General features: G+C 42.7%; 1 protein-coding gene across 1 annotated transcript in view; it reads right to left on the reverse strand.

The window, feature by feature from the left end:
- Window positions 1-23575, reverse strand: part of GRAMD1B (GRAM domain containing 1B) — a 128069-nt gene that overhangs the window by 96705 nt on the left and 7789 nt on the right. Inside the window, exon 2 of the mRNA XM_058818971.1 lies at window positions 11328-11405. Within this exon, the coding sequence (XP_058674954.1) occupies window positions 11328-11405 (78 nt within the window). The remainder of the gene's footprint in view (window positions 1-11327; window positions 11406-23575) is intronic.

Consider the following 23575-nt stretch of genomic DNA (forward strand, 5'->3'; position numbering starts at 1 on the left):
AAGCCTTCCCCTGCAGGTTCAGGGGCTCTCCCAGTGCCAGTGGCATCAACAACAGGGCAGAACCAAGGCTGGCAGCAGGAACAGAGGGCAGAGGATGCCCCTGACCCACAGAGCCACCCAGCATCAACCCTGCTTCCTCAGGATGGGCGGCAGGTGCTGCACAAAGCCTGAACTCACATACAGAACCCTAAACCTGGAGCAAAGAGTAAAGAAATCCCGAACTCCTACAGAGCTGGAAGCTTTGCCAGACCCCCAAACAGGCCCATAATCCCACGGGAATGGCACTGAAAGAGCAGGAAGGGGTTCAGCAGAGCCAGCACTCGGCAGCCAAAGGTTTGGGGCAGGGCTCATTGGGGGAATGGAAACCAGGGAGAAGAAAAGTATGAGGTTAAATATTAGGGTGAAGTATTGGGGGGGAAGTATTGGGGGAAAGTATTGGGGGGAAAGTATTGGGGGAAAGTATTGGGGGGAAAGTATTGGGGGAAAGTATTGGGGGGAAAGTATTGGGGGGGAAAGTATTGGGGGGGAAAGTATTGGGGGAAAGTATTGGGGGAAAGTATTGGGGGAGAAGTATTGGGGGGAAAGTATTGGGGGAAAGTTGGAGGAGAAGAGGGGAAAAAGCAGCGGGGCTGGTGCCATCCCAGGCTGACCTTGCTGCACACACCAAGATGCACAACACAAACACTCAGCACAGGCCAGGGCAGCGGAGGGGCAGGCAGAGAAGCAGAAGAAGAAAGGCAGAGGTCAGCGAGCACTCACACGGTTACAGTCATCGGCAGCAGGGGGGGATCTGTCCCAGGCCAGTCCCAGCAGCCTGAGGGAGCCTCCCTGCAGCAGCAGGGCAGGAAAACACGGCTGCAGCCAAAGAGGATAAAACCCCAGCTGGGTTACACACGCACAGTAGGGCAGGGGGAAAAGCAGCACAGGGCCGTGACCTCCGAGTCCAGCGTGGAAGGAAGGATGCAGGGCTGCAGGGGACAGCCCTGGGGTGGCTCTGGGGCTTGCTGTGCCCACTGCAGCCTGGCCCAGAGGAAGCAGCAGTGACGAGGCTGATGAGAGGGCAGAGCTGAGCAAGGAGCTGCTGGAGCTGCTCTGCTCTCAGATTTCTCCCATCACAGGCAATTCCATTTTAAAGGAGCAGCTGCCCAGGAGACTTTTTGCCAGATGCAAGATGCTGCTGTGGGGTAAGGTGCAGAAAGCTGAGCGAATGAATTCTCTGTTCAGCTGAGAGTTTGATGATGATGGTTACTGGAATTAAATCCTCAAGGGCAGAACTGACCCAGCAGACTGCCCACTACCACTGTCCCACATTTTCCCCAAATCTCCTGTAACAGGGCAGAAGATACCTGAAAGATGTGTGAAAAGTGTGGATGTTCAGCTCAGAATGAAGCTAGGGGATGCCTTATAGACATAAAAAGCATAAAAGGATGTTCCAAGCCCCTCTGGGATGGTTGGTACCTCTCCTCTTTGCTGACTATGAAATTTGAAGATGCACTCATTTCCTTTTGCCAGATGCAGTGCTGCTGTGGGGTGAGGTGCAGAAAGCTGAGAGAATGAATTCTCTGTTGAAACAAGGAGAGTTTGATGATAATGGTTACTGGAGAGAGTTTGATGATGATGGTTACTGGAATTAATTCTCAAGGGCAGAATTTAACTGCCCACTATCACTGTCCCAGCTTTCCCCAAATCTCCTGAAATGGGAAAAAACACCTGGTGAAAAGTGTCCATGTTCAGCTCAGAAGGAAGCCAGGAGATGCCTTGGAGAGGTAAAATCCACAAAAGGATGTTCCACACTCCTCTGGAATGGTTGGTACCTCTCCTTTTGATGCTGACTATGAAATGTGAAGATCCACTCATTTCCCTGTGCCAGATGCAAGATGCTGCTGTGGGGTGAGGTGCAGAAAGCTGAGACAATGAATTCTTTGTTGAAACAAGGAGAGTTTGATGATGATGGTTACTGGAATTAAATTCTCAAGGGCAGAATTTACCTGCCCACTACCACTGTCCCAGCTTTCCCCAAATCTCCTGAAATGGGAAAACAGCTGGTGAAAAGTGTGGATGTTCAGCTTAGGAGGAAGCCAAGGGACACCTTGCAGAGGTAAAATCCATAAAAGGGTATTCCAAGCTCTCAAATAGTTGGTACCTCTCCTTTTTGATTGCTGATTATGAAATGTGAAGATGCGCTCATTTCCTTGTGCCAGCTGCAGTGCTGCTGTGGGGTGAGGTGCAGAAAGTGGAGAGAATGAATTCTATGTTGAAACAAAGAAAGTTGGACTGTAATGGTTACTGGAATGACAATCTCAAGGGCAGAATTAACCCAGCAGAGTGCCCACTACCACTATCCCACATTTTCCCCAAATCTCCTGAAATGGCAGAAAACACCTGGTGAAAAGTGTGGACGCTCAGCTCAGAAGGAAGGCAGGGGACACCTTGCAGAGATAAATTCCATAAAAGGATTTTCCACACTCCTCTGGAATCGCTGGTACCTCTCCTTTTTCACTGCTGACTATGAAATGTGAAGATCCACTCATTTCCCAAGGTAACCATTGCGAATCTTGTCATTTTCCAAAGATTTACAGCGCTGAGAGCACAGAACAGGCCATGACGAGGGATGTGTGTGTGCTGACTGCAAAGCCAGGAGAGAATTGCTTTGTTCAGCTCTCCTTCACCAGACCAGTGCAAAACACCTCAAATTCCCAGCTCAGACCAGTGGAATTTTTCTGTCCCTACAGAGAATGAAGAAGAAATGCCCTGCAGTGAGCAGCTGCCTTCAGAAAGAGCTGATGGCTGTGAGATGCAAAGGGCTCTGTGAGGAGAGCAGCATTCCAGCTGGAGGAAGCAATTCCCACTGATCCTGTGAGGACAGCAGCATTCCAGCTGGAGGAAGCAATTCCCAAATCCCTTCCCAGCACTCACACCCTGCCCCATCCCCAAGGAAGCTGAGGCAGCACCACTGAGCCTCAAGAGCAATTTCTCCTCCAGCTGCCAAGGCAGGAGGATCAGCATCTCCTGTGCCTTCAGGCAGGGCTGTGACCAGCCAAAATCCAGATTATTGTGGGCCCAGATCCTCCAAAAATTCAAGAGGGAAGAACAAAAGGAAATATTTGTAAAAGATTTAGAGATTTGTAAAAAACAAATCTTTTTGTCGCTATAGGACACCAAAGAACACAAGCGCACACCGCTGCTCTCAAGGTGAAGGAAAAAAGGGAAGTTTATTTCCTGACTCCAACATTTACAGTTTTCCAAGAGTGACAGTGGATTGGAGGGCGACAGCGCCACCTCTCCAATGACACTGGACAAGCCAACAGCCCATCAACTTTCTCCTCCTCCATAAAGGAATGCAAAACAATGAGTTATTTACAGAAAGCGTGTGAGAAAGTTCGCTACAAGAATGTCAGCATCAGAAGGCTTAGAAAAATCTTAAAAAACCAGGGTGACACCTTTTTCTGCTCTCCAATTTATTTTTGTGGGTTTTGTCTCACTTATCCCTGCACTATTTCTCCTCACCTGTGCATTTATCCTTTCCCTGCACACTGCACATCAAAGGAGTCACTACAAACTCAGAGTTTTGCCCCATCTCATCCCCAAGATTAAGAGAAGCTTGAAATCTCTGAGATTTTATTAAAAACAGAAGCAGGTTAAAGCTGTAGCAACCCAAGGGGCTCCTACCTTGAGACACCCTTTCCACCCCACTGCTTTGAGCTAAAAAATCTCTGTAAAAAGGGAGAAGATGGCACTGACTCCTCACAGACAGCAGCTCCATCTGCTAACTCAACTCTCCAGCACAAGAAGGGACATTGGGGTCCAGCTGGGATGTCTGACATCACATTTTACAGTTTTATTAAGTAGATACACATTTTAACCTCCCAGGAAGTTTTCTGAAATGGGAAATTCCCCCTTTTAAACTGGATTTTGGCTGCAAATAAGCCAAGGGATGTGTTCTATCATGTGCATTCTCACATTTTATTTGTCTTCTCTGTTGGTCAGACCCACAGATGGAGCTCTGTTTGTGTAAGATCACTTTTCACTTCCCCTTAAGCAGCTCCCCGAACATCCCCTGGGAAATTCTACACCCAAATAATATCAACAGCAAATGATTCACAAGGGGAAAATGTTAGAAAATAAAAAGGGTTCCTGGAGAGCTGCACCCCATTTTAACTGAACATCACCTTTGTGGCACTGCAGCCACCCCACACAGGTGGAACAAGGGACAAATTCACTTTTTTTGTGCAGAGGAACACCAAGAACCCTCATGGCATGAGTCACATCTTGCTTTGTGATGCCAGCCCTGCTGAAATGTTCCCAGCCTGAAGGAAGGTGGGTTTGTGTGACAGGCACACAAAGAGGGGCTGCCCACACTCTGCTTTGTCTCAGGGAACCCCGCACTCCTTTCCAGCATCATTCATCCTGCTATCATCACTAATACAGCAAAATTCCCAAATCCTTTGGGTTTGGGAACATGCTGTAAGATTGGAAGGACAGTTCTGAGCCCCTAAAGACATCCCACGGAGGGATTTTATCCTGGAGTTAATCCAGTTTAACAAGGCATCCCTGTGAGATGAGGTGGGCAGCTCTGACCTCAATTTACAGCCAAATCTGCAATGCAAACCCTTCCCTGCAGAAACAGAATTAGAAAATCTTGAAAAATCTTAAAAAACCAGGGTGACACCTTTTTGTGCTCTCCAATTTATTGGCTCCACAAGTGGGGTTTGCCTCACTTACCCCTGCACTGTTTCTCCTCACCTGTGCATTTATCCTTTCCCTGCACATCAAACCCGCCCTTCTAGGCCCAAAAAACCCAAAACCCTCCCTTCTGTGCCCAACAAACCCCAAAACCCTCCCTTCTGTGCCCAAACACCCAAAACCCCTCCCTTCTATGCCTAACAAACCCCAAAACCCTCCCTTCTGTGCCCAAACACCCAAAACCCTCCCTTCTGTGCCCAAAACCCCAAAACCCCTCCCTTCTGTGCCCAAAACCCCAAAACCCTCCCTTCTGTGCCCAAAACCCCAAAACCCTCCCTTCTGTGCCCAAAACCCCAAAACCCTCCCTTCTGTGCCCAAAACCCCAAAACCCTCCCTTCTGTGCCCAAAACCCCAAAACCCTCCCTTCTGTGCCCAACAAACCCAAAACCCTCCCTTCTGTGCCCAACAAACCCAAAACCCTCCCTTCTGTGCCCAACAAACCCAAAACCCCTCCCTTCTATGCCTAACAAACCCCAAAACCCTCCCTTCTATGCCCAAAACCCCCTCCCTTCTGTGCCCAGCAAACTCAAAACCCTCCCTTCTGTGCCCAGCAAACCCCAAAACCCTCTGTGCCCAACAAACCCTCCCTTCTGTGCATCCCTGACAGCCCCAGCACAGGCTGGGACCAGTTAAGTTCTGTGAGACTCTCCGATGTTCAGTTTTCCAGCAGAACTGCAGTTTCAGTGCTGCAAAAGGAGCCCACAAAGGCTTTGTCTCTCTTTGCTGGCGCTGCCCTCGGTCAGGCCAACAATTGGAGCATTTTCAGGCCATCTCAGGGAGCCCCACGTCCCCTCTCAGAACGGGCTCCTTCTCTCTGCTCCAAGGATCCGAGCATCCCTGGCGGGTCTGTCAGGCCTCCCCTGCACCCAGAGAGAGGCACGGCACAGCAGGGCTGAGCTCAGCTGGGCTAAACCAGCCCACAAGAGTCAGAACCTGTCCAGAAAAATCAGAAATTTCAATAAAAACACCCAAAAAGAACAGTGGTGGCATCTGAGGAGCAGAGTGGTGTTTTCATTCACTGACTCTGCCAGGTTCACAAACCGAGGGGAGCAGAGCTGAGCTTAAGCTGCTCTTGTCAGCCAGAGGTGAGAGGGGCTAAAAAGGGACATAATCTAAATATTAACCATCTTTCTTACAATAAAAAAACCTTCCAGCAGTCTGGTTGAACTCTCTATTTAATATTAAGTCAAACTGGCTCAGAGTTTGGAGCTGGATTCAAATCCCAGTGATTGAATTCCATTCAATTCCAAGGGATTGCAAAAGCACCAGGGTTCACATCAGGGAGCTGTGGGAGCTCCAAGTCCTGGCCAGGAGAGTTTTAAAAAGCTCCCTGAAGATGAAGATCCATCAGTGAGGGGTAAATCAGGGATCTGAGTGGATCAGGATCATTCCTGCCAAGGATCTTTGCAGGAAAAGGGCTCAGAATGCTGTGCCAAAGGGAAAAGGACAGAGGGAGAAAGATGCAGAAGAAATAAACCCTAGCAACATTAATGATATTAAATTTATCCATTTTCAAACTTTGCCCTCCTTTCTGCACTCCCCACAACTTCCTGGGAAAATTCAAGCAGCCAACAGAATTTCTTCAGCTTCTCTCTGTGGCAAACTTTCCCCTAATTCCCTTGAAAGCTGCCTGGTGAATTTTGATCCATTATTGGAGAAATCTTTATGAGATTGCTCAGAGCAGCAGCAAGCCCTGCAGCCCTGGAACTGCAGAATTGGGAGCTGCACAGATTAGGGAACGAAAATGAGATGCAGGATATATCAGAGATCTTTGTTAAAGTTAACTTCTCCATTTCCTCCTTGAGATATGATCTCTGTGTAAATCATTTGGATTTACAGCAGTGTAAATGTAAACAATTTTGATTTATTTGGGGTTTCTTGTGCAAATAGTTTTTTTATTATCTCTTATAAACTGCCACTCAGTTCCCTCTCCTCCATTTCCAGCCTTGCTTTCCATGCTCTCCCCTCTTTAACAGTTTCTCTCCTCTTTAGGCTCAGTCTAAAGATTATTTTTTCCTCTGGTTCAGTATTATATATAATTTTTAATTAAAACACACTTTGCCTCCTTAAACCTGATGGGTGCCTCGGACAAAGAACAATTCCTTGGTTCAAGCAGAGACAGGTTCATGAATTTGGGGTTAATTTGGTGGAAATTCAAGGTAATTTATGCACAATTTTGTCTCCTTTCAATGATTCTGGGGTCTCTTATGTGCACACATCTCACCCAAATCTGTGCCTCAATCCCAGCCTTACCCACCCTGGAATTATTTTAACTCAAGCACAATTATTTGAACCCCCTGCCTGAATTTGAACTTTTTTTTTTTGAGAAGCGTTTCAGCATGCGAGCAGCTCAGACTTAATTCCCCACCTCTGTTTTCCTGGGAGGTAAAAGGGGAATTCTCCTCTTTTATTTCATAAATAGTGATAAATAATTTTCATAAATAGCGACACAAGTGACTCACTCAGGCAATCAGCAAAGAACCGAGCCCTAAATTCACCCCAAACCTCTTTCCAGCACATCCCACTAAATTCTTCCAGCTAAAAACACCCATAAAGGACATTATTACCCCCAAATTAAGGACATTATTACCCCAAAATCAAGGACATTAATGGCCCAATAAAGGAGATTATTACCCCAAAATTAAGGAGATTATTACCCAAAAATTAAGGACATGATTATCCCAATAAAGGAGATTATTACCCCAAAATCAAGGACATTATTATCCCAATAAAGGAGATTATTACCCCAAAAATCAAGGACATTATTATCCCAATAAACGACATTATTACCCCAAAATCAAGGACATTATTACCCCAAAATCAAGGACATTATTATCCCAATAAAGGAGATTATTACCCCAAAAATCAAGGACATTATTATCCCAATAAACGACATTATTACCCCAAAATCAAGGACATTATTACCCCAAAATCAAGGACATTATTATCCCAATAAAGGAGATTATTACCCCAAAAATCAAGGACATTATTATCCCAATAAACGACATTATTACCCCAAAATCAAGGACATTATTACCCCAAAATCAAGGACATTATTATCCCAATAAAGGAGATTATTACCCCAAAAATCAAGGACATTATTATCCCAATAAACGACATTATTACCCCAAAATCAAGGACATTATTACCCCAAAATCAAGGACATTATTATCCCAATAAAGGAGATTATTACCCCAAAAATCAAGGACATTATTATCCCAATAAATGACATTATTACCCCAAAATCAAGGACATTATTACCCCAAAATCAAGGACATTATTATCCCAATAAAGGAGATTATTACCCCAAAAATCAAGGACATTATTATCCCAATAAACGACATGATTACTCCAAAATAAAGGACATTACTATCCCAAAAAAAGAGATTATTACTCCAAAATCAAGGACATTATTATCCCAAAAAAGGAGATTATTACCCCAAAATCAAGGACATTATTACCCCAAAATCAAGGACATAATTATCCAAATAAAGGACATTATTACCCCAAAGTAAAGGACATTTTTATCCCAATAAAGGAGATTATTAGCCCAAAATAAAGGACATTATTAGCCCAAAATAAAGGAGATTATTAGCCCAAAATAAAGGAGATTATTAGCCCAAAATAAAGGAGATTATTAGCCCAAAATAAAGAACATTATTAGCCCAAAATAAAGAACATTATTAGCCCAAAAATGAAGCGTGGCCTCCTCTCAGCAGGCAGAGACAGCACTTACACGGATTTGCAGAGGGACAGTTTTTTCCTCAGGGAGGAGACGCAGGGGTGGCACACGTGCCTGGCCGCCGTGCCGCAGGACGCTGTGCCAGGGCAGGGCTGCTGGACCATGGCAGCCTGTGCCAGCCCTGCAGGCAGCAGCAGCGCAGCACCCACGGCTCAGAGGAAGGGTGGCAGAGAGCCCCGAGCGCACCCAGAGCAGGGCAGGAGGTTCAGCCTGCTCCTCACACCTCCAGGAGCCGCCGTGGGGATCCCTGGCTGAGGAGGGAGCTGCGCCTTTGGTGCAGATGCTGCCTGGGAGGGTTCCGGCCATGCTCAGCTGGGTGTCCTTCCTGCTTCCATCTCACAACCAGCTCAGCAGCTCTTGGCTTCAGGCTGGGGCTGCTCCTTTCAGCCGGTGCAGCTCGTTCCCTGCTCGGAGCACCCCGGGCTCCTCCTGCCCATCTCTCTCTGGGATGCCAGGGCAGCGTGCCAAGGCAAGGGGCACCTTCCAGGGCACAGCACCTGCTCCCTGCCCTCCTTCCTGCTCACATCCTCCAGCTCTGGTGAAATCCTGGGTGGGGGAACCCCAAACATCCCTCTGTCCAAGACCCCTGCCAGGGGGCTCAGAGACCCTGGCACGGAGCCCAGAACACCTGTGGGTTTGATTCTGAGTAAATGACCAACCTTAGATGAAGATCAGCAAGCCACAACAGTTTAGATAGAGTAATAACGAAGTTATCACGGGGTAAAAAAGTAGATTTTGGGGTTTTTAGAATGGGGGTTCAGGAGGTAAGATGGAGGGATCTGGGTGTGTCCAGACATCTTTTATGGAAAATCCTTTCCTTAGGATTTTTCCTCCTGAGAAGCTGGGAGGCCTCAGGAACAAAATGTAAACAATGGTTATCTGCTGCTGTGGAATGCAACAGGTGCATCTGGGATTGGTCTCATGTGGTTGTTTCTAATTAATGGCCAATCACAGTCAGCTGTTTTGGACAGAGAGCCGAGCCACAACCCTTTGTTATCATTCTTTCTTTTTCTATTCTTAGCCAGCCTTCTCATGAAATCCTTTCTTCTATTCTTTTGGTATAGTTTTAATATATAACATATATCATAATAAATCAGCCTTCTGAAACATGGAGTCAGATCCTCGTCTCTTCCGTCATGCTCAGACCCCTGTGAACACGGTCACATCCAGCCTTTCTCCTTCTTCTTCTTGGCCTCCATCTTCTGCTGTGATGGTGGCACTTTGGGATTGGTTTAGAGTAGAAGCTCACTGTCTAACATGGGTGATAGGGATTGGGAAGTGATTGCAAACATTGTACAGGTAGTTTTTAGTATAAAGACATAACACTGCCCTGGGGGCAGGCAGAGTGCCTGGACGGACCTCAGCAGGACAAGAGAAAAATTTTTATAGATAAGGAACAATAAACAACCTTGAGATCGAGAAATGAAGAGCTCTGACTCCTTCTTCAAGCGCCAGGCTGGGAAAAGAGACTTTAAACATCTCTTGGGGTCACTCTGACAAGCTGTGGGATTCCAGCTGAAATGGAATTTCAGATGCCCTCAGAACCCCCTGCTCTGCTGTCCCACTCCATTTCCTGGCTGCAAGCACTCACCTGTCAGTCAATTAGGGATGTTTTGTTAGTTAGTCCAGGCTCCACAGCCATGGGGAGATGGATAATTGGAGGAGGAGGTGAGCTACAACTCCCAAGTGCTGATTCTGAGCCAAAACCCCTCGTGGGATGTGGAATTTTAACATGGGGTATTAATTGGCTCCTTAGGGTCAAGTGAGTCAATTCCTGCTGTTTCAGGGGCTGGATGCATTTTCCCACTTTCAAGCTGATGAAAAATGCAGCTTTTTAAACACTTCTAAACCAAAATAAATCACATTTCGTCTTAGATAACTCTGAGAAGTGCAAGGAAAATAAATCAGTGATAACTCATGGCTCAGCACAAGAAAACTCAGCAGATTCAGGCTCAAAACTTGACCTAGAAGATGCAGCAAAACTCCTCATCATGTGGCTCTGAGCAAAGCAACACCCATAAATCACGCACCCAAAGAAACACCAAAAATCAGTTTTCAACAGCTTTTGTGCCAATGCTGCAATTTGAAAGTGTCATTAATCAACCCAAATTAAAGTTTCTCCTGGAACTTGGCTGCAGTTCTCGCCCAGGTGCGGCACACAAGTTAACCCAGCCTAAATGTGAAATTCAGGATTGCCACAATTTATCAAAAGTGAACAAATCAACCAAGCTCAGAGGTGTCTTTGCTGAGGAAAGGATCCACCCAGGAAACTCCATTTGTGGGTTTTTAAGGCTCAGAGGTGCTAATTGCCAGCACACAGCACCTCTAATGAAGCTGCTACAACAGCTGGAGTTTGGGGAATGAGCCCCAAAAGAAAATTCTGGCTATTTCAGGGCCATGTTAAAGGGGACGAAAAATGCAGCTTTTTAGACAGAAATTCTGGCTGGATGCATTCCCCCATGTTCAAAGTGATGAAAAATGCAGCTCTTTGGACAGAAATTCTGGCTGGATTCATTGCCCCACATTGAAGGTGATGAAAAATCATCAGCTTTTTAGACAAAAATTCTGTCTGGATTCATTGTCCTGTGTTCAAGGTGATGAAAAATCAGCTTTTTAGATAGAAATTCTGGCTGGATGCCTTGCCCCATGTTCAAAGTGATGAAACATCAGCTTTTTAGACAAAAATTCGGGCTGGATGCATTGCCCCGCATTGAAGGTGATGAAAAATACACCTTTTTAGACATTGATAAGACCAATTTAAGCCCCATTTTTTGCTAACCAGCTGTGAGAAACACAAGGACGTACAGGTGAGGTCTCAGGGGGTGCTGTGGCACAGACTCACCTGTCCTCGCGCACGGAGGGGCTCAGGAACCGCGCGGAGTCATCGTCGTGGCTGCTCTGCTGGCTGCTCTGCTGGCTGCTGCAACACACAACGGGCTCAGTCAGGGCTGGGCAGGCTCCTGGGACACCCAGAGCACATCCTGGTGTCACCAAACTCCTGGGGACACCCAGAGCACATCCTGGTGTCACCAAACTCCTGGGGACACACAGAGCACATCCTGGTGTCACCAAACACCTGGGGACACCCAGAGCCCATCCTGGTGTCACCAAACACCTGGGGACACCCAGAGCCCATCCTGGTGTCACCGAGCTCCTGGGACACCCAGAGCCCATCCTGGTGTCACAGAGCTCCTGGGGACACCCAGAGCACATCCTGGTGTCACAGAGCTCCTGGGGACACCCAGAGCACATCCTGGTGTCACAGAGCTCCTGGGGACACACAGAGCACATCCTGGTGTCACCAAACTCCTGGGGACACACAGAGCACATCCTGGTGTCACCAAACTCCTGGGGACACCCAGAGCACATCCTGGTGTCACAGAGCTCCTGGGGACACCCAGAGCACATCCTGGTGTCACCAAACTCCTGGGGACACCCAGAGCACATCCTGGTGTCACAGAGCTCCTGGGGACACCCAGAGCACATCCTGGTGTCACCAAACTCCTGGGGACACCCAGAGCACATCCTGGTGTCACAGAACACCTGGGGACACCCAGCTCCCATCCTGGTGTCACAGAACACCTGGGGACACCCAGAGCACATCCTGGTGTCACCAAACACCTGGGGACACCCAGAGCACATCCTGGTGTCACCGAACACCTGGGGACACCCAGCTCCCATCCTGGTGTCACCGAGCTCCTGGGACACCCAGCTCCCATCCAGATAGAGCAAAACAGATCTGTCTGACCTAGTCTGGAACACTCAGCTTCAATCCAGATCTCAAAAAACAGATCTGTCTGACCTCCTTTGGAACACTCAGTTTAAATGCAGATTGAGTAAAATACAGAAAGAACTGGGCAACCTCTTCTAAAGCACTCAGCCTAAATTCAGATGGAGGAAAACAGATATGACCTCCTCTGGAACACTCAGTTTCCATCCAGATCTCAAAAAACAGCTTTGAGACCTCTGGAACACTCAGTTTAAATCCAGATCATAGAAAACAGATCTCTCTGACCTCCTCCGGAACATTCAGTTTGAATTCAGATTGAGGAAAGCACACACAGAGCTGGGTAACCTCCTCTAAAATACTCAGTTTAAATCCAGATTGACGAAACAGATCTGTCTGACCTCCTCTGGAACACTCATCTTAAATCCAGATCTCAAAAAAACATCTTTGTGACCTCTGGAACACCCAGTTTAAATCCAGATTGAGAAAATAATTTTTGTGACCTCTGGAACACTCAGTTTAAATCCAGAATGAGGAAACAGATCTGTCTGACCTCCTTTGGAACACTCAGCTTCCACCCAGGTCTCACAGAGCAGATTTGGGAGCTCTGGGACACTCAGCTTCAATCCAGATTGAGGAAAACACAGACAGAGCTCGGTAGTGTCCTCTAAAACACTTAATTTAAATCCAGATTGAGCAAAACAGATCTGTCTGACCTAGTCTGGAACACTCAGCTTCAATCCAGATCTCAAAAAACAGCTTTGGAGCTCTGCAACACTCAGTTTAAATCCAGATTGAGGAAAACAGATCTGTCTGACCTCCTTTGGAACATTCAGTTTAAATCCAGATTGAGGAAAATATCTTTGTGACCTCTGGAACACTCAGTTTAAATCCAGATCATAGAAAACAGATCTGTCTGACCTCCTACGGAACATTCAGTTTCCATCCAGATCTCAGAAAACAGCTTTGGGAGCTCTGGAACACTCAGTTTAAATCTAGATTGAGGAAAACACAGACAGAGCTGGAGAACCTCCTCTAAAACACTCAGCTTAAATCCAGATTGAGGAAAACAGATCTGTCTGACCTCCTTTGGAACGTTCAACTTCAATCCAGATCAAAAAATACATCTTCGTGACCTCTGGAACACTCAGCTGTAAATCCAGATCTCAAAAAACAGCTTTGGGACCTTTGGAACGCTAAACTTAAATCCAGATCATAGAAAACAGATCTGTCTGACCTTCTCTGGAACACTAATCTTAAATTCAGATTGAGGAAAACATCTTTGTGACCTCTGGAGCACTCAGCTTTGATCCAGATCACAAAAAAACAGCTTTGAGACCTCTGGAACACTCAGTTTTAAATCCAGATTGAGGAAAACATCTTTGTGACCTCTGGAAGACAAATTCAGATAGAGGAAAGCACAGACAGAGCTGTTTCACCTCCTTTGGAACACTCAGCTGTAAACCAAGATTACAGAAAACATCTTTATAACCTCTGGAACACTCAGCTGTAAATCCAGATTACAGAAAACATCTGGGATGTTTTCTGAAAACATGTGGCCTCTGGAACACTCGATTTTAAATCTACATCAAGGAAAACACAGACAGAGCTGGGTAACTCCTCTGCAACACTCAACTGTAAACCCAGATTACAGAAAACATCTTTGTGACCTCTGGAACATTGAGCTGTAAATCCAGATCCCAGAAAACATCCTTGTGACCTCTGGAGCACTCAATTTTAAATCCAGATCAAGGAAAACACAAACAGAGCTGGGTAACTCCCCTGAAACACCCAACTGTAAGCCCAGATCCCAGAAAACATCTTTGTGACCTCTGGAACACTCAGTTGTAAATCCACATCAAGGAAAACACAGATGGAGCTGGGTAGCTGCTCTGAACACTCAATTGTAAATCCAGATTACAAAAAAACATCTTTGTGACCTCTGGAACACTCAATTTTAAATCCAGATTGATGAAAACACAGACAGAGCTGGGTAACTCCCCTGAAACACCCAACTGTAAGCCCAGATCCCAGAAAACATCTTTGTGACCTCTGGAACACTCAATTTTAAATCCACATCAAGAAAAACACAGATGGAGCTGGGGAACTCCTCTGGAACACTCATCTTAAATCCTGATGGAGGAAAACAGATCTGTCTGACCTCCTCTGAAACACTCAGCTGTAAATTCAGAGGGAGGAAAACATCTTTATAACCTCTTTCGGAACACTCAGTTTTAAATCCAGATCCCAGAAAGCATCTTTGTGACCTCTGGAACACTCAATTTTAAATCCAGATTGATGAAAACACAGACAGAGTTGGGTAACTCCCCTGAAACACTCAGTTTTAAATCCAGATTACAAAAAAAAAAAATCCTTGTGACCTCTGGAGCACTCAATTTTAAATCCAGATCAAGGAAAACACAGACAGAGCTGGGTAACTCCTCTGGAACACTCAATTGTAAATCCAGATTACAAAAAAACATCTTTGTGACCTCTGGAACACTCAATTTTAAATCCAGATCCCAGAAAACATCTTTGTGACCTCTGGAACACTAAACTGTAAATCCAGATTACAAAAAACATCTTTGTGACCTCTGGAACACTCAATCTTAAATCCAGATCCCAGAAAACATCCTTGAGACCTCTGGAACACTGAGCTGTAAATCCAGATCCCAGAAAACATCTTTGTGACCTCTGGAATATTCCGTTTAAATCCAGATTGAGGAAAACACAAACAGAACTTGGTAACTCCTCTGGAACACTCAGTTTTAAATCCAGATTACAAAAAAAAAAAAAAAATCCTTGTGACCTCTGGAACGCTCAATTTCAAATCCAGATCAAGGAAAAGACAAACAGAGCTGGGTACCTCCTCTGAAACACTCAAATGTAAACCCAGATTACTAAAAACATCTTTATAACCTCTGGAACACTGAGCTGTAAATCCAGATTGAGAAAACACAAACGGAGCTGTTTCACCTCCTTTGGAACACTCAGTTTTAAATCCAGATTACAGAAAACACCTTTGTGACCTCTGGAACACTCAATTTTAAATCCAGATTGATGAAAACACAGACAGAGCTGGGTAACTCCCCTGAAACACTCAGCTGTAAACCCAATTTACAGAAAACATCTTTGTGACCTCTGGAACACTCAATTTTAAATCCAGATCCCAGAAAACATCCTTGTGACCTCTGGAACGCTAAACTGTAAATCCAGATTACAAAAAACATCTTTGTGACCTCTGGAACACTCAATTTTAAATCCAGATCCCAGAACACATCCTTGTGACCTCTGGAACACTCAGCGTAAACCCAGGTCCCAGAAAACACAAGGTTCACGCTCCACATTTGGGGTTGAAAGGAGGAACCAACAGGAGGATTTGAGTTTAAATCTGATTCACAACCAGTACAATCCCAATAACTCCTGATAAATCTCAATAAATCCAAAAAAAATTTCACAAAACTCCCAATAAATCCCAATAAATATTAATAAATCCCAATAAATCTTAATGAATCCCAATAAATTCCCAAAAACCCCCCAATAAATCTCAATAAATCTCTGAGGGTTTGGAGTCTCAATCCCACCGTGTGACACTTCCCTGAAATATAAAAACGACCTTGCACATCCCCTGGACAGCATTTCCTATGGCCAAACTTTCCAACACCGAGCTGCTGGGTGTTCATACCCTCCCCGGTCCCGGGTAGAAGTAGAAAAGATCAGTAAAAAACCAACTTTTGACTGAATTTCTGGGCAGCCTTGCAAGCCGAGCCCACAAGATGTCACTGTGCCCCCTGGAACGGGCGTTTTGTGGGCGATAATTGAATTTCCTGCACCTTTGTGCTGTAGGGGCTGCTCAGGGTTTCTGGAAACTCACACTGGGATGAATTTCTCTATTGGCAGCATCAAAATGTTAAATAAAACTCATTTAATTGTGTGTCACTGCTGGCAGTCACAGACCTGCATATCACAGAAATACAAATGTGGGATAAAATAAACCTCCGCCAAATTGCGTCTTGTCATTCTAAAGAGCAATTTTTATCCAGTAGCGTTTATTTTGGGGGGAAACAGCACCAAAAGTGCAAATAACATATTTCCATGAAGTGTAATAATTAAACTTGGTAATTGATAAATTAAATTGATAAATTAAGTTGATATATTAAATAATATTGGTAATTTAAACAAATAGCCCATTTCCATGAAGTGTAATAATTACACTTGATAATTGATAAATTAAATTGATAAATTAAATTGATAAATTAAGTTGATATATTAAATAATATTGATAATTTAAACAAATAGCCCATTTCCATGAAGTGTAATAATTAAACTTGGTAATTTATGAATTAAATTTATAAATTATATTGATACATTAAATTATATTGATAATTTAAACAAGAAGCGACTTTCCATGAAGTGTAATAATTACACTTGATAATTGATAAATTAAATTTATAAATTATATTGATCCATTAAATTATATTGATAATTTAAACAAATAGCCCATTTCCATGAAGTGTAATAATTAAACTTGGTAATTTATGAATTAAATTTATAAATTATATTGATCCATTAAATTATATTGATAATTTAAACAAAGAGCACCTTTCATAAAGTGTAATAATTACACTTGATAATTGATAAATTAAATTGATACATTAAATTGTATTGATAATTTAAACAAATAGCACATTTCCATGAAGTGTAATAATTAAACTTGGTAATTTATGAATTAAATTTATAAATTGAATTGATCCATTAAATTATATTGATAATTTAAACAAAGAGCACCTTTCCATAAAGTGTAATAATTACACTTGATAATTGATAAATTAAATTTATAAATTATATTGATCCATTAAATTGTATTGATAATTTAAACAAATAGCACATTTTCATGAAGTGTAATAATTGAACTTGATAATTGATAAATTAAATTGATAAATTGATACATTAAATTATATTGACAATTTTAACAAAGAAAGGGATGGGTTTTCTCTTCTCCCCTCTGTTTTTGCCAAAGAATTTGCAGTTTCTTTAAGGAATAAAAAGCCAATTAATCTGAATTTCATTCAATATTTTCTCCACCACCTTCATTTTACCAGCTGCTTCTCGGGGGCCATCAGGGGCTCCCCCTTATTGAAAATGACCTTTGTGAGAGCACAGCGCCTGGCTTGGGGACACTTTTGGGACACAACGTCCCCTCTTTGTGCCGCTCCAGAGCGTGGGACAAACATTGACACAGCCACGAGAGAGGGGAGAGCAGGCTGAACCTTCAGAAAAGTGAAATTAGTGATCAATAGTTACAAAAATCCTTGGAAATCCAATATAGAAATCAGCCTGGGAGGCTGGGCTCAGGAAAGCACAAAACTCCTGCAAGAAGGGAAGGAGAATTCTTCACTCTGAATTCTGTAAATCAACAGCTGGGGAAGAACAGTGCGTTCCTAAAAGCAAATAAAGATTTTTCTGGCATTTCTGAGCTGTAGATCAACAGCTGGGTAAGAACAAGACATTCCTAAAAGCAAATAAAGCTTTTTCTTGAATTTCTCAGCTTCACTGTGGCCCAGTGGACTGAGGAAGAGCAGAGAGGGAACCACATTTAAATTTTTCTCTCAAAGAATTTCCCTTTTTGATCAGAGGAAGCACTGCAGAGATAATTTCTCTAATTTCTTCTTGCTGCACAGAAAAACCTCCCCAGCAAAATTTCCCATTTCAGTTCAGGTGGACCCAAACTCACCCAAGGAGAATTCCCAGACTGTCCCAGGCCAGCAGTGCTGGGAGCAGCAAATAAAGCAAATAAAGCAAATAAAGCTTTTTCTTGCACTTCTGAGCTGTAAATGAACAGCTGGGTAAGAAAAATGCATTTCTAAAAGCAAATAATTATTTTTTTTTGCATTTTTGAGTGTCATTATGGAGAGCAGAGAGGGAACCACATTTACCTTCCTCTGCCTGAGGAGTTCCCCTTTTTTTTTTGATCAGAGGAAGCATTGCAGAGATTATTTCTCTAATTTTTTTCTTTCTGCACAGAAAATCTATGCAGAAAATCTCCAATTTCAGTTCAGATGGAGCCAAACTCACCCAAAGAGAATTCTCAGACTGTCCCCAGCCAGCACCACGTGCAAACTCCCTTTGGGACAGCTCAGCTGAACCTTAGACCTCTCCTCCTCCCCATCCACCCCACAAAGTTCACATTCCAAATGAAGGTTTAAAATTTAACAGAAGCCGGGCATTGCAGCTCATTGAAATTCAACACCTCAGCTCCAGATTGTGAGGAATTAAAAACTCAACAGAAAAAAAAAATAAAAAAAAAAACCAAACACTTTTTACCCACCTGTCCCTTTCAGCATTATCTGTGCCTTGCAGAAAGCTTTGGGAGCTTTTTACACAACATAAAATTATTTCAACTTTCTGGTTATTAGGCAGTGAAGCTGTTAAATTCACTAAAATGCTCAGAGCCTGTTGTTTTGTGATGTTTTTCAGTCCACTGGAGGATAACCTGCTATTAAGTGTTCCTTTGGAAGTGTGTGATGGCAATTTAAAACACGGGATAATGACAGGAGACGAAAGAAAGGTGGGATTTGTTCTGAGGAATAACAAGGAAAGAAGTGCTCAGACAGAATTTTGTATCCACGGAGAAAGTCAAAAAAGCTGGATAAAACTGTCAGGAAATCAGCAAAACTGATCCTCTCCTTCCTAAGCTCAGCAGTGATAAACCTGAATTTGGAAAATATTTAAGCTTAAATTTGGAAAAGGTTTAAACCTGAATTTGGAAAAGGTTTAAACTTGAGTTTGGACAAGATTTAAACTTGAATTTGGACAAGGTTTAAACCTGAATTTGGACAAGGTTTAAACCTGAATTTGGACAAGATTTAAACTTGAATTTGGAAAAGGTTTAAACTTGAATTTGGACAAGGTTTAAACTTGAACTTCATAAAGGCTTAAACCTGAATTTGGACAAGTCTTAAACTTGAATTTGGAAAAGGTTTAAACCTGAATTTGGAAAAGGTTTAAGCTTGAATTTGGACAAGGTTTAAACTTGAATCTGGAAAAGGTTTAAATCTTCATTCCTAAGCTCAGCAGTGATAAAACTGAATTTGGACAAGGTTTAAACTTGAATTTGGAGAAGGTTTAAACTTGAACTTGATAAAGGTTTAAACCTGAATTTGGACAAGGTTTAAACCTGAATTTGGACAAGGCTTAAACTTGAATTTGGAAAAGGTTTAAATCTTCATTCCTAAGCTCAGCAGTGATAAACTTGAATTTGGAAAGGGGGCTCAGGGTGTTCCTTTTGTTCCTATAATTTCTAAGACAATAAAAATACCTTCAGCTTTGTGCCCTGTGGTTTTTCCTTAATTCTCATGCCAACTCATTAATTATTAGTTTAGAAAATGAAGAAAAATCCTCAACAGAGATTAACCAGGCCTTCTAACAGTTAAATCTTTGAAGGTTCTGCTTCCAGCACTCCTCCACCAAGCAATTTACCCAGTACAAAAATCCCATTTTTCTACTGACTAAACCCAGGTGTTCCAATCCCACACACTTTGTTTGAAGCAAATTCGAATTTTGCTGCTGTTGCCTTAAATATTTCAATATTTCTCTTGCACTTGGGAAGTTCTGAGCCATACACCAGATTTTGTACTATTAATATTCACTTTAAAAGGCAGAAAAGTCTCATTTTATTCCGAGATTTCAGTCTCTGAAGGATGAGGCAGAGCCAGGATCTCTGATTTTATGCATGAACAGCCTTTCAGGGCTCAGCAGAAGATATTTACCAGGATTTCACAAGGTTCAGGCACTCGGGTCGATGTCTGCACACCAAGAACCTTCTGGAACTCCTGTGCCCTCCAGGTGTGGGTGAGGAACCCACTGTGCTTTTCTGCCTCCAGGGGTTTTTGGTAGAATTTTAATCCAAGGATTTTTTATTTATTTTTCCACAGTGAAGGATGAGTGGGATAAGGGAAGAAATAGGATAGAAAGAGCTGGAAAATGGGATCAGTGAAAGAGTTTGGGGCATTATCAAAAAAAAAAACACAAAAAAACAAAAAAAAGGTTCCAGCTTTTAGTGAGAATTCCAGGTCTGAACCCGGCTGAGAATTTTATATTCACTTTGTTTAATTAACCCATTTATTTGTAAGGCTTTGGGTATTATGTATAGATAAAAGAGCTCTGTAATCACCTGTAAATTGTGGTGTGCATTTGGGAGCTATCCCACAATAAACATTCACTTTGTAACTTTAAACTTTCAGTTAGAGAGTTTTTGGATATCGGTACCAGATCAATATCCATATTGGGAATGGGATGTACCAAAGTGATGAATATTTGTATTTTGGGTATTCAGTACCTGTATGGATAAAAGGGCTCTGTAATCACCTGTAAATTGTGGTGTGCATTTGGGAGCTATCTCACCATAAACAAACACTTTGTAACTTTAAACTTTTAGTTAGAGAGTTTTTGGATATTGGTACTGGATCAATACTCATGTTGGGAATGGGATGTACCAAAGTGATGAATATTTGTATTTTGGGTATTCAATACTTGTACAGATAAAAGGACTCTGTAATCACCTGTGAATTGTGGTGTGTATTTGGGAGCTATCCCACAATAAACATTCACTTTGTAACTTTAAACTTTTAGTTAGAGAGTTTTTGGATATCGGTACTAGATCAATATCCATATTGGGAATGGGATGTACCAAAGTGATGAATATTTGTATTTTGGGTATTCAGTACCTGTATGGATAAAAGGACTCTGTAATCACCTGTAAATTGTGGTGTGCATTTGGGAGCTATCCCACAAAAAACAAACAATTTCTAACTCCAAACTGTTAAAGAGTTTTTATCCCTCACAGTTGGATATCAGTACTAGATCAATATCCATGTTTTTAATAAATCACTTGCTGATTTTAATAAATCACTAGATCAATATCCGTATTTCTAATAAATCACTTGCAAAGGGTTACAAGGGGCAGCGTGGCCGAGCCCTCTCCTCTCCCCTCATTCATTTCACAAAGAAAAACATCAACACATCAACCCCAGCCTCCCAGCGGGCCGGACGAGCCCTTTCACCAACATCTTATTTACACACCGACAGCAGAATGTTCTTCTGTTTCCTCCGGCTGGAAACAGAACCCCTGGAAAGCCACGGAGATAAGGAAAATGGGAATTAATTGTTAAATTCCACAGGCAGGGCAGGATCTGGATGGCCCAATGGCAAATATTTGCTGACCAGATAAGATCAACAGCATTTCAGTCCCGGGATGTTTGTAAATCATTCCTATTTAATGCTATTGGGGGATTGGTCACCCTAAAGCACACAAATACTGGAAGGCAAATATTTTGAAATAAAACCACAGAGTGCTGCGCAAAGGCAGTGAGGTTCAGCCAAAAAAAAAAAGGAAAAAAAATCCCAAAACAAACAAACAACCCCCCCCCCAAAAAAAAAAAAACACAAAAAAACCCCCAAACAAAACAAAAAATCACCAAAAAACCCCCAAAACTAAAAAAAAAAAACAACAAAACTTCCCCCCCAAAAATTAAAATAAATTAATAAAACAGGGCTGGTGGAATTCTGGCACAGACTACCAGAAACAAATGGCAGAAAATCTGCAGTCCCAACAAAAAGCACATCAGCACCCTCAGGAGACAGGGAGGCAGCAGATAAGAAAGAAAAAAAAAATAAAAAATCACTTTTTTGGGGAGCACTTTAGGCCTCATTTGAACCTGCAGGTTCAAAAAGGAAAAAGTTCCATTAATGCTGAGTTGTTACCAAGGCGTCATTTGTGTGTTTTGGAATTTCAGATTCAAAGAGGCACCACAGAGATATTCCTAAAGAACCCCACAGATATTCCATAGATATCCCTGGATCACTTTTCTGTAATGGAAGAGGATCTATAACCTTAATCTTGCAGGTTTTTGGTTTTTTACAATCAGCAATTTCTTAGGGGAAAAAAAAAAATTCACATCACTCAGGATTTTTCCTCTAGAAAATACCACAATATTTTCCACAAATGAGAATTGCCATTAAAATGAATGGAATGACCAAAAAAAAAAAAAACCACCAACAAAACAACAAAACAAAAAAATCACTTTTTTGGGAGCCTTTTAGACCTCATTTGAACCTTCAGGTTCCAAAAGGAAAAAGTTACATTAATGCTACCAAGTTGCTACTGAGTTGCTACCAAGCCATCATTTGTGTGTTTTGGAATTTCAGATTCAAAAAGGCACCACAGAGATATTCCTAAAGAACCCCATAGATATCCCTGGATCATTTTTCCATAATGGAAGAGGATCTAAAACCATCATCTTACAGGTTTTTTTTTGTTTTTTTACTTATCACAATCAGCAGTTTCTTAGGGAAAAATAAAATCACATCACTCAGGATTTTTCCTCTAGAAGATACCACAGTATTTTCCACACATGTTGAAGTCAGAAAAGGGAGAATAACCATTAAAATGAACGGAATGACCAGAAAAAAACAGAACAAAACAAAACAAAAAATCACTTTTTTGCGGAGCACTTTAGGCCTCATTTGAACCTGCAGGTTCAAAAAGGAAAAAGTTCCATTAATGCTGAGTTGCTACCAAGGCGTCATTTGTGTGTTTTGGAATTTCAGATTCAAAGAGGCACCACAGAGATATTCCTAAAGAACCCCACAGATATCCCTGGATCATTTTTCCATAATGGAAGAGGATCTAAAACCATCACCTTACAGTTTTTTTTGTTTTTTTTACTTATCACAATCAGCAGTTTCTTAGGGAAAAATCAAATCACATCACTCAGGATTTTTCCTCTAGAAGATACCACAATATTTTCCACACATGTTGAAGCGAGAAAAAGGGGAATGACCATTAAAAATTAATGGAATGACCAAAAAAAAAAAAAAAAAAAAATTAAAATCACATCACTCAGGTTTGTGCTCATGGGTTTTCCAGAGCCACCAAAAGCAGGGAAAAGCAGCTGAATCCCTCAGAGACCATGAGCCACTTGTCTTCCCAAAATCCTCAATTAACAGCTCCAGCTACAAGCAGAAATGGGGGGAAAAAAGGCATTTTCCACTTCCACAATGAAATCCCAGTGCAGCCGTCAGTTCTGCACACAAATGAGATTTTTTTTACGGGAATTTCAGCAGAAATGAGCGAGCCCAGAGCACGCCCACTTCCCAGTTCTCAGAGAGGAGCAGCCCCAGTTCCTGCCCTCCTAAGCACGGCTGGAAAGGGGAAGTTCAGCAAAAACCGAGAAGTGCAAAATTTGGAGCTGCTCATTCTGCAGCTTCTCGGAACAGAGTGACCAAAACCACCCAGGGCTGCCCAAACACCCCAGGAATCTCCTCCATGATGTTCCCAAATACTTCTCCATGATATTCCCAAG

The sequence above is a fragment of the Ammospiza caudacuta genome, chromosome 23, assembly GCF_027887145.1.
Source record: "Ammospiza caudacuta isolate bAmmCau1 chromosome 23, bAmmCau1.pri, whole genome shotgun sequence".
In the NCBI taxonomy this organism is placed as follows: Eukaryota; Metazoa; Chordata; class Aves; order Passeriformes; family Passerellidae; genus Ammospiza; species Ammospiza caudacuta.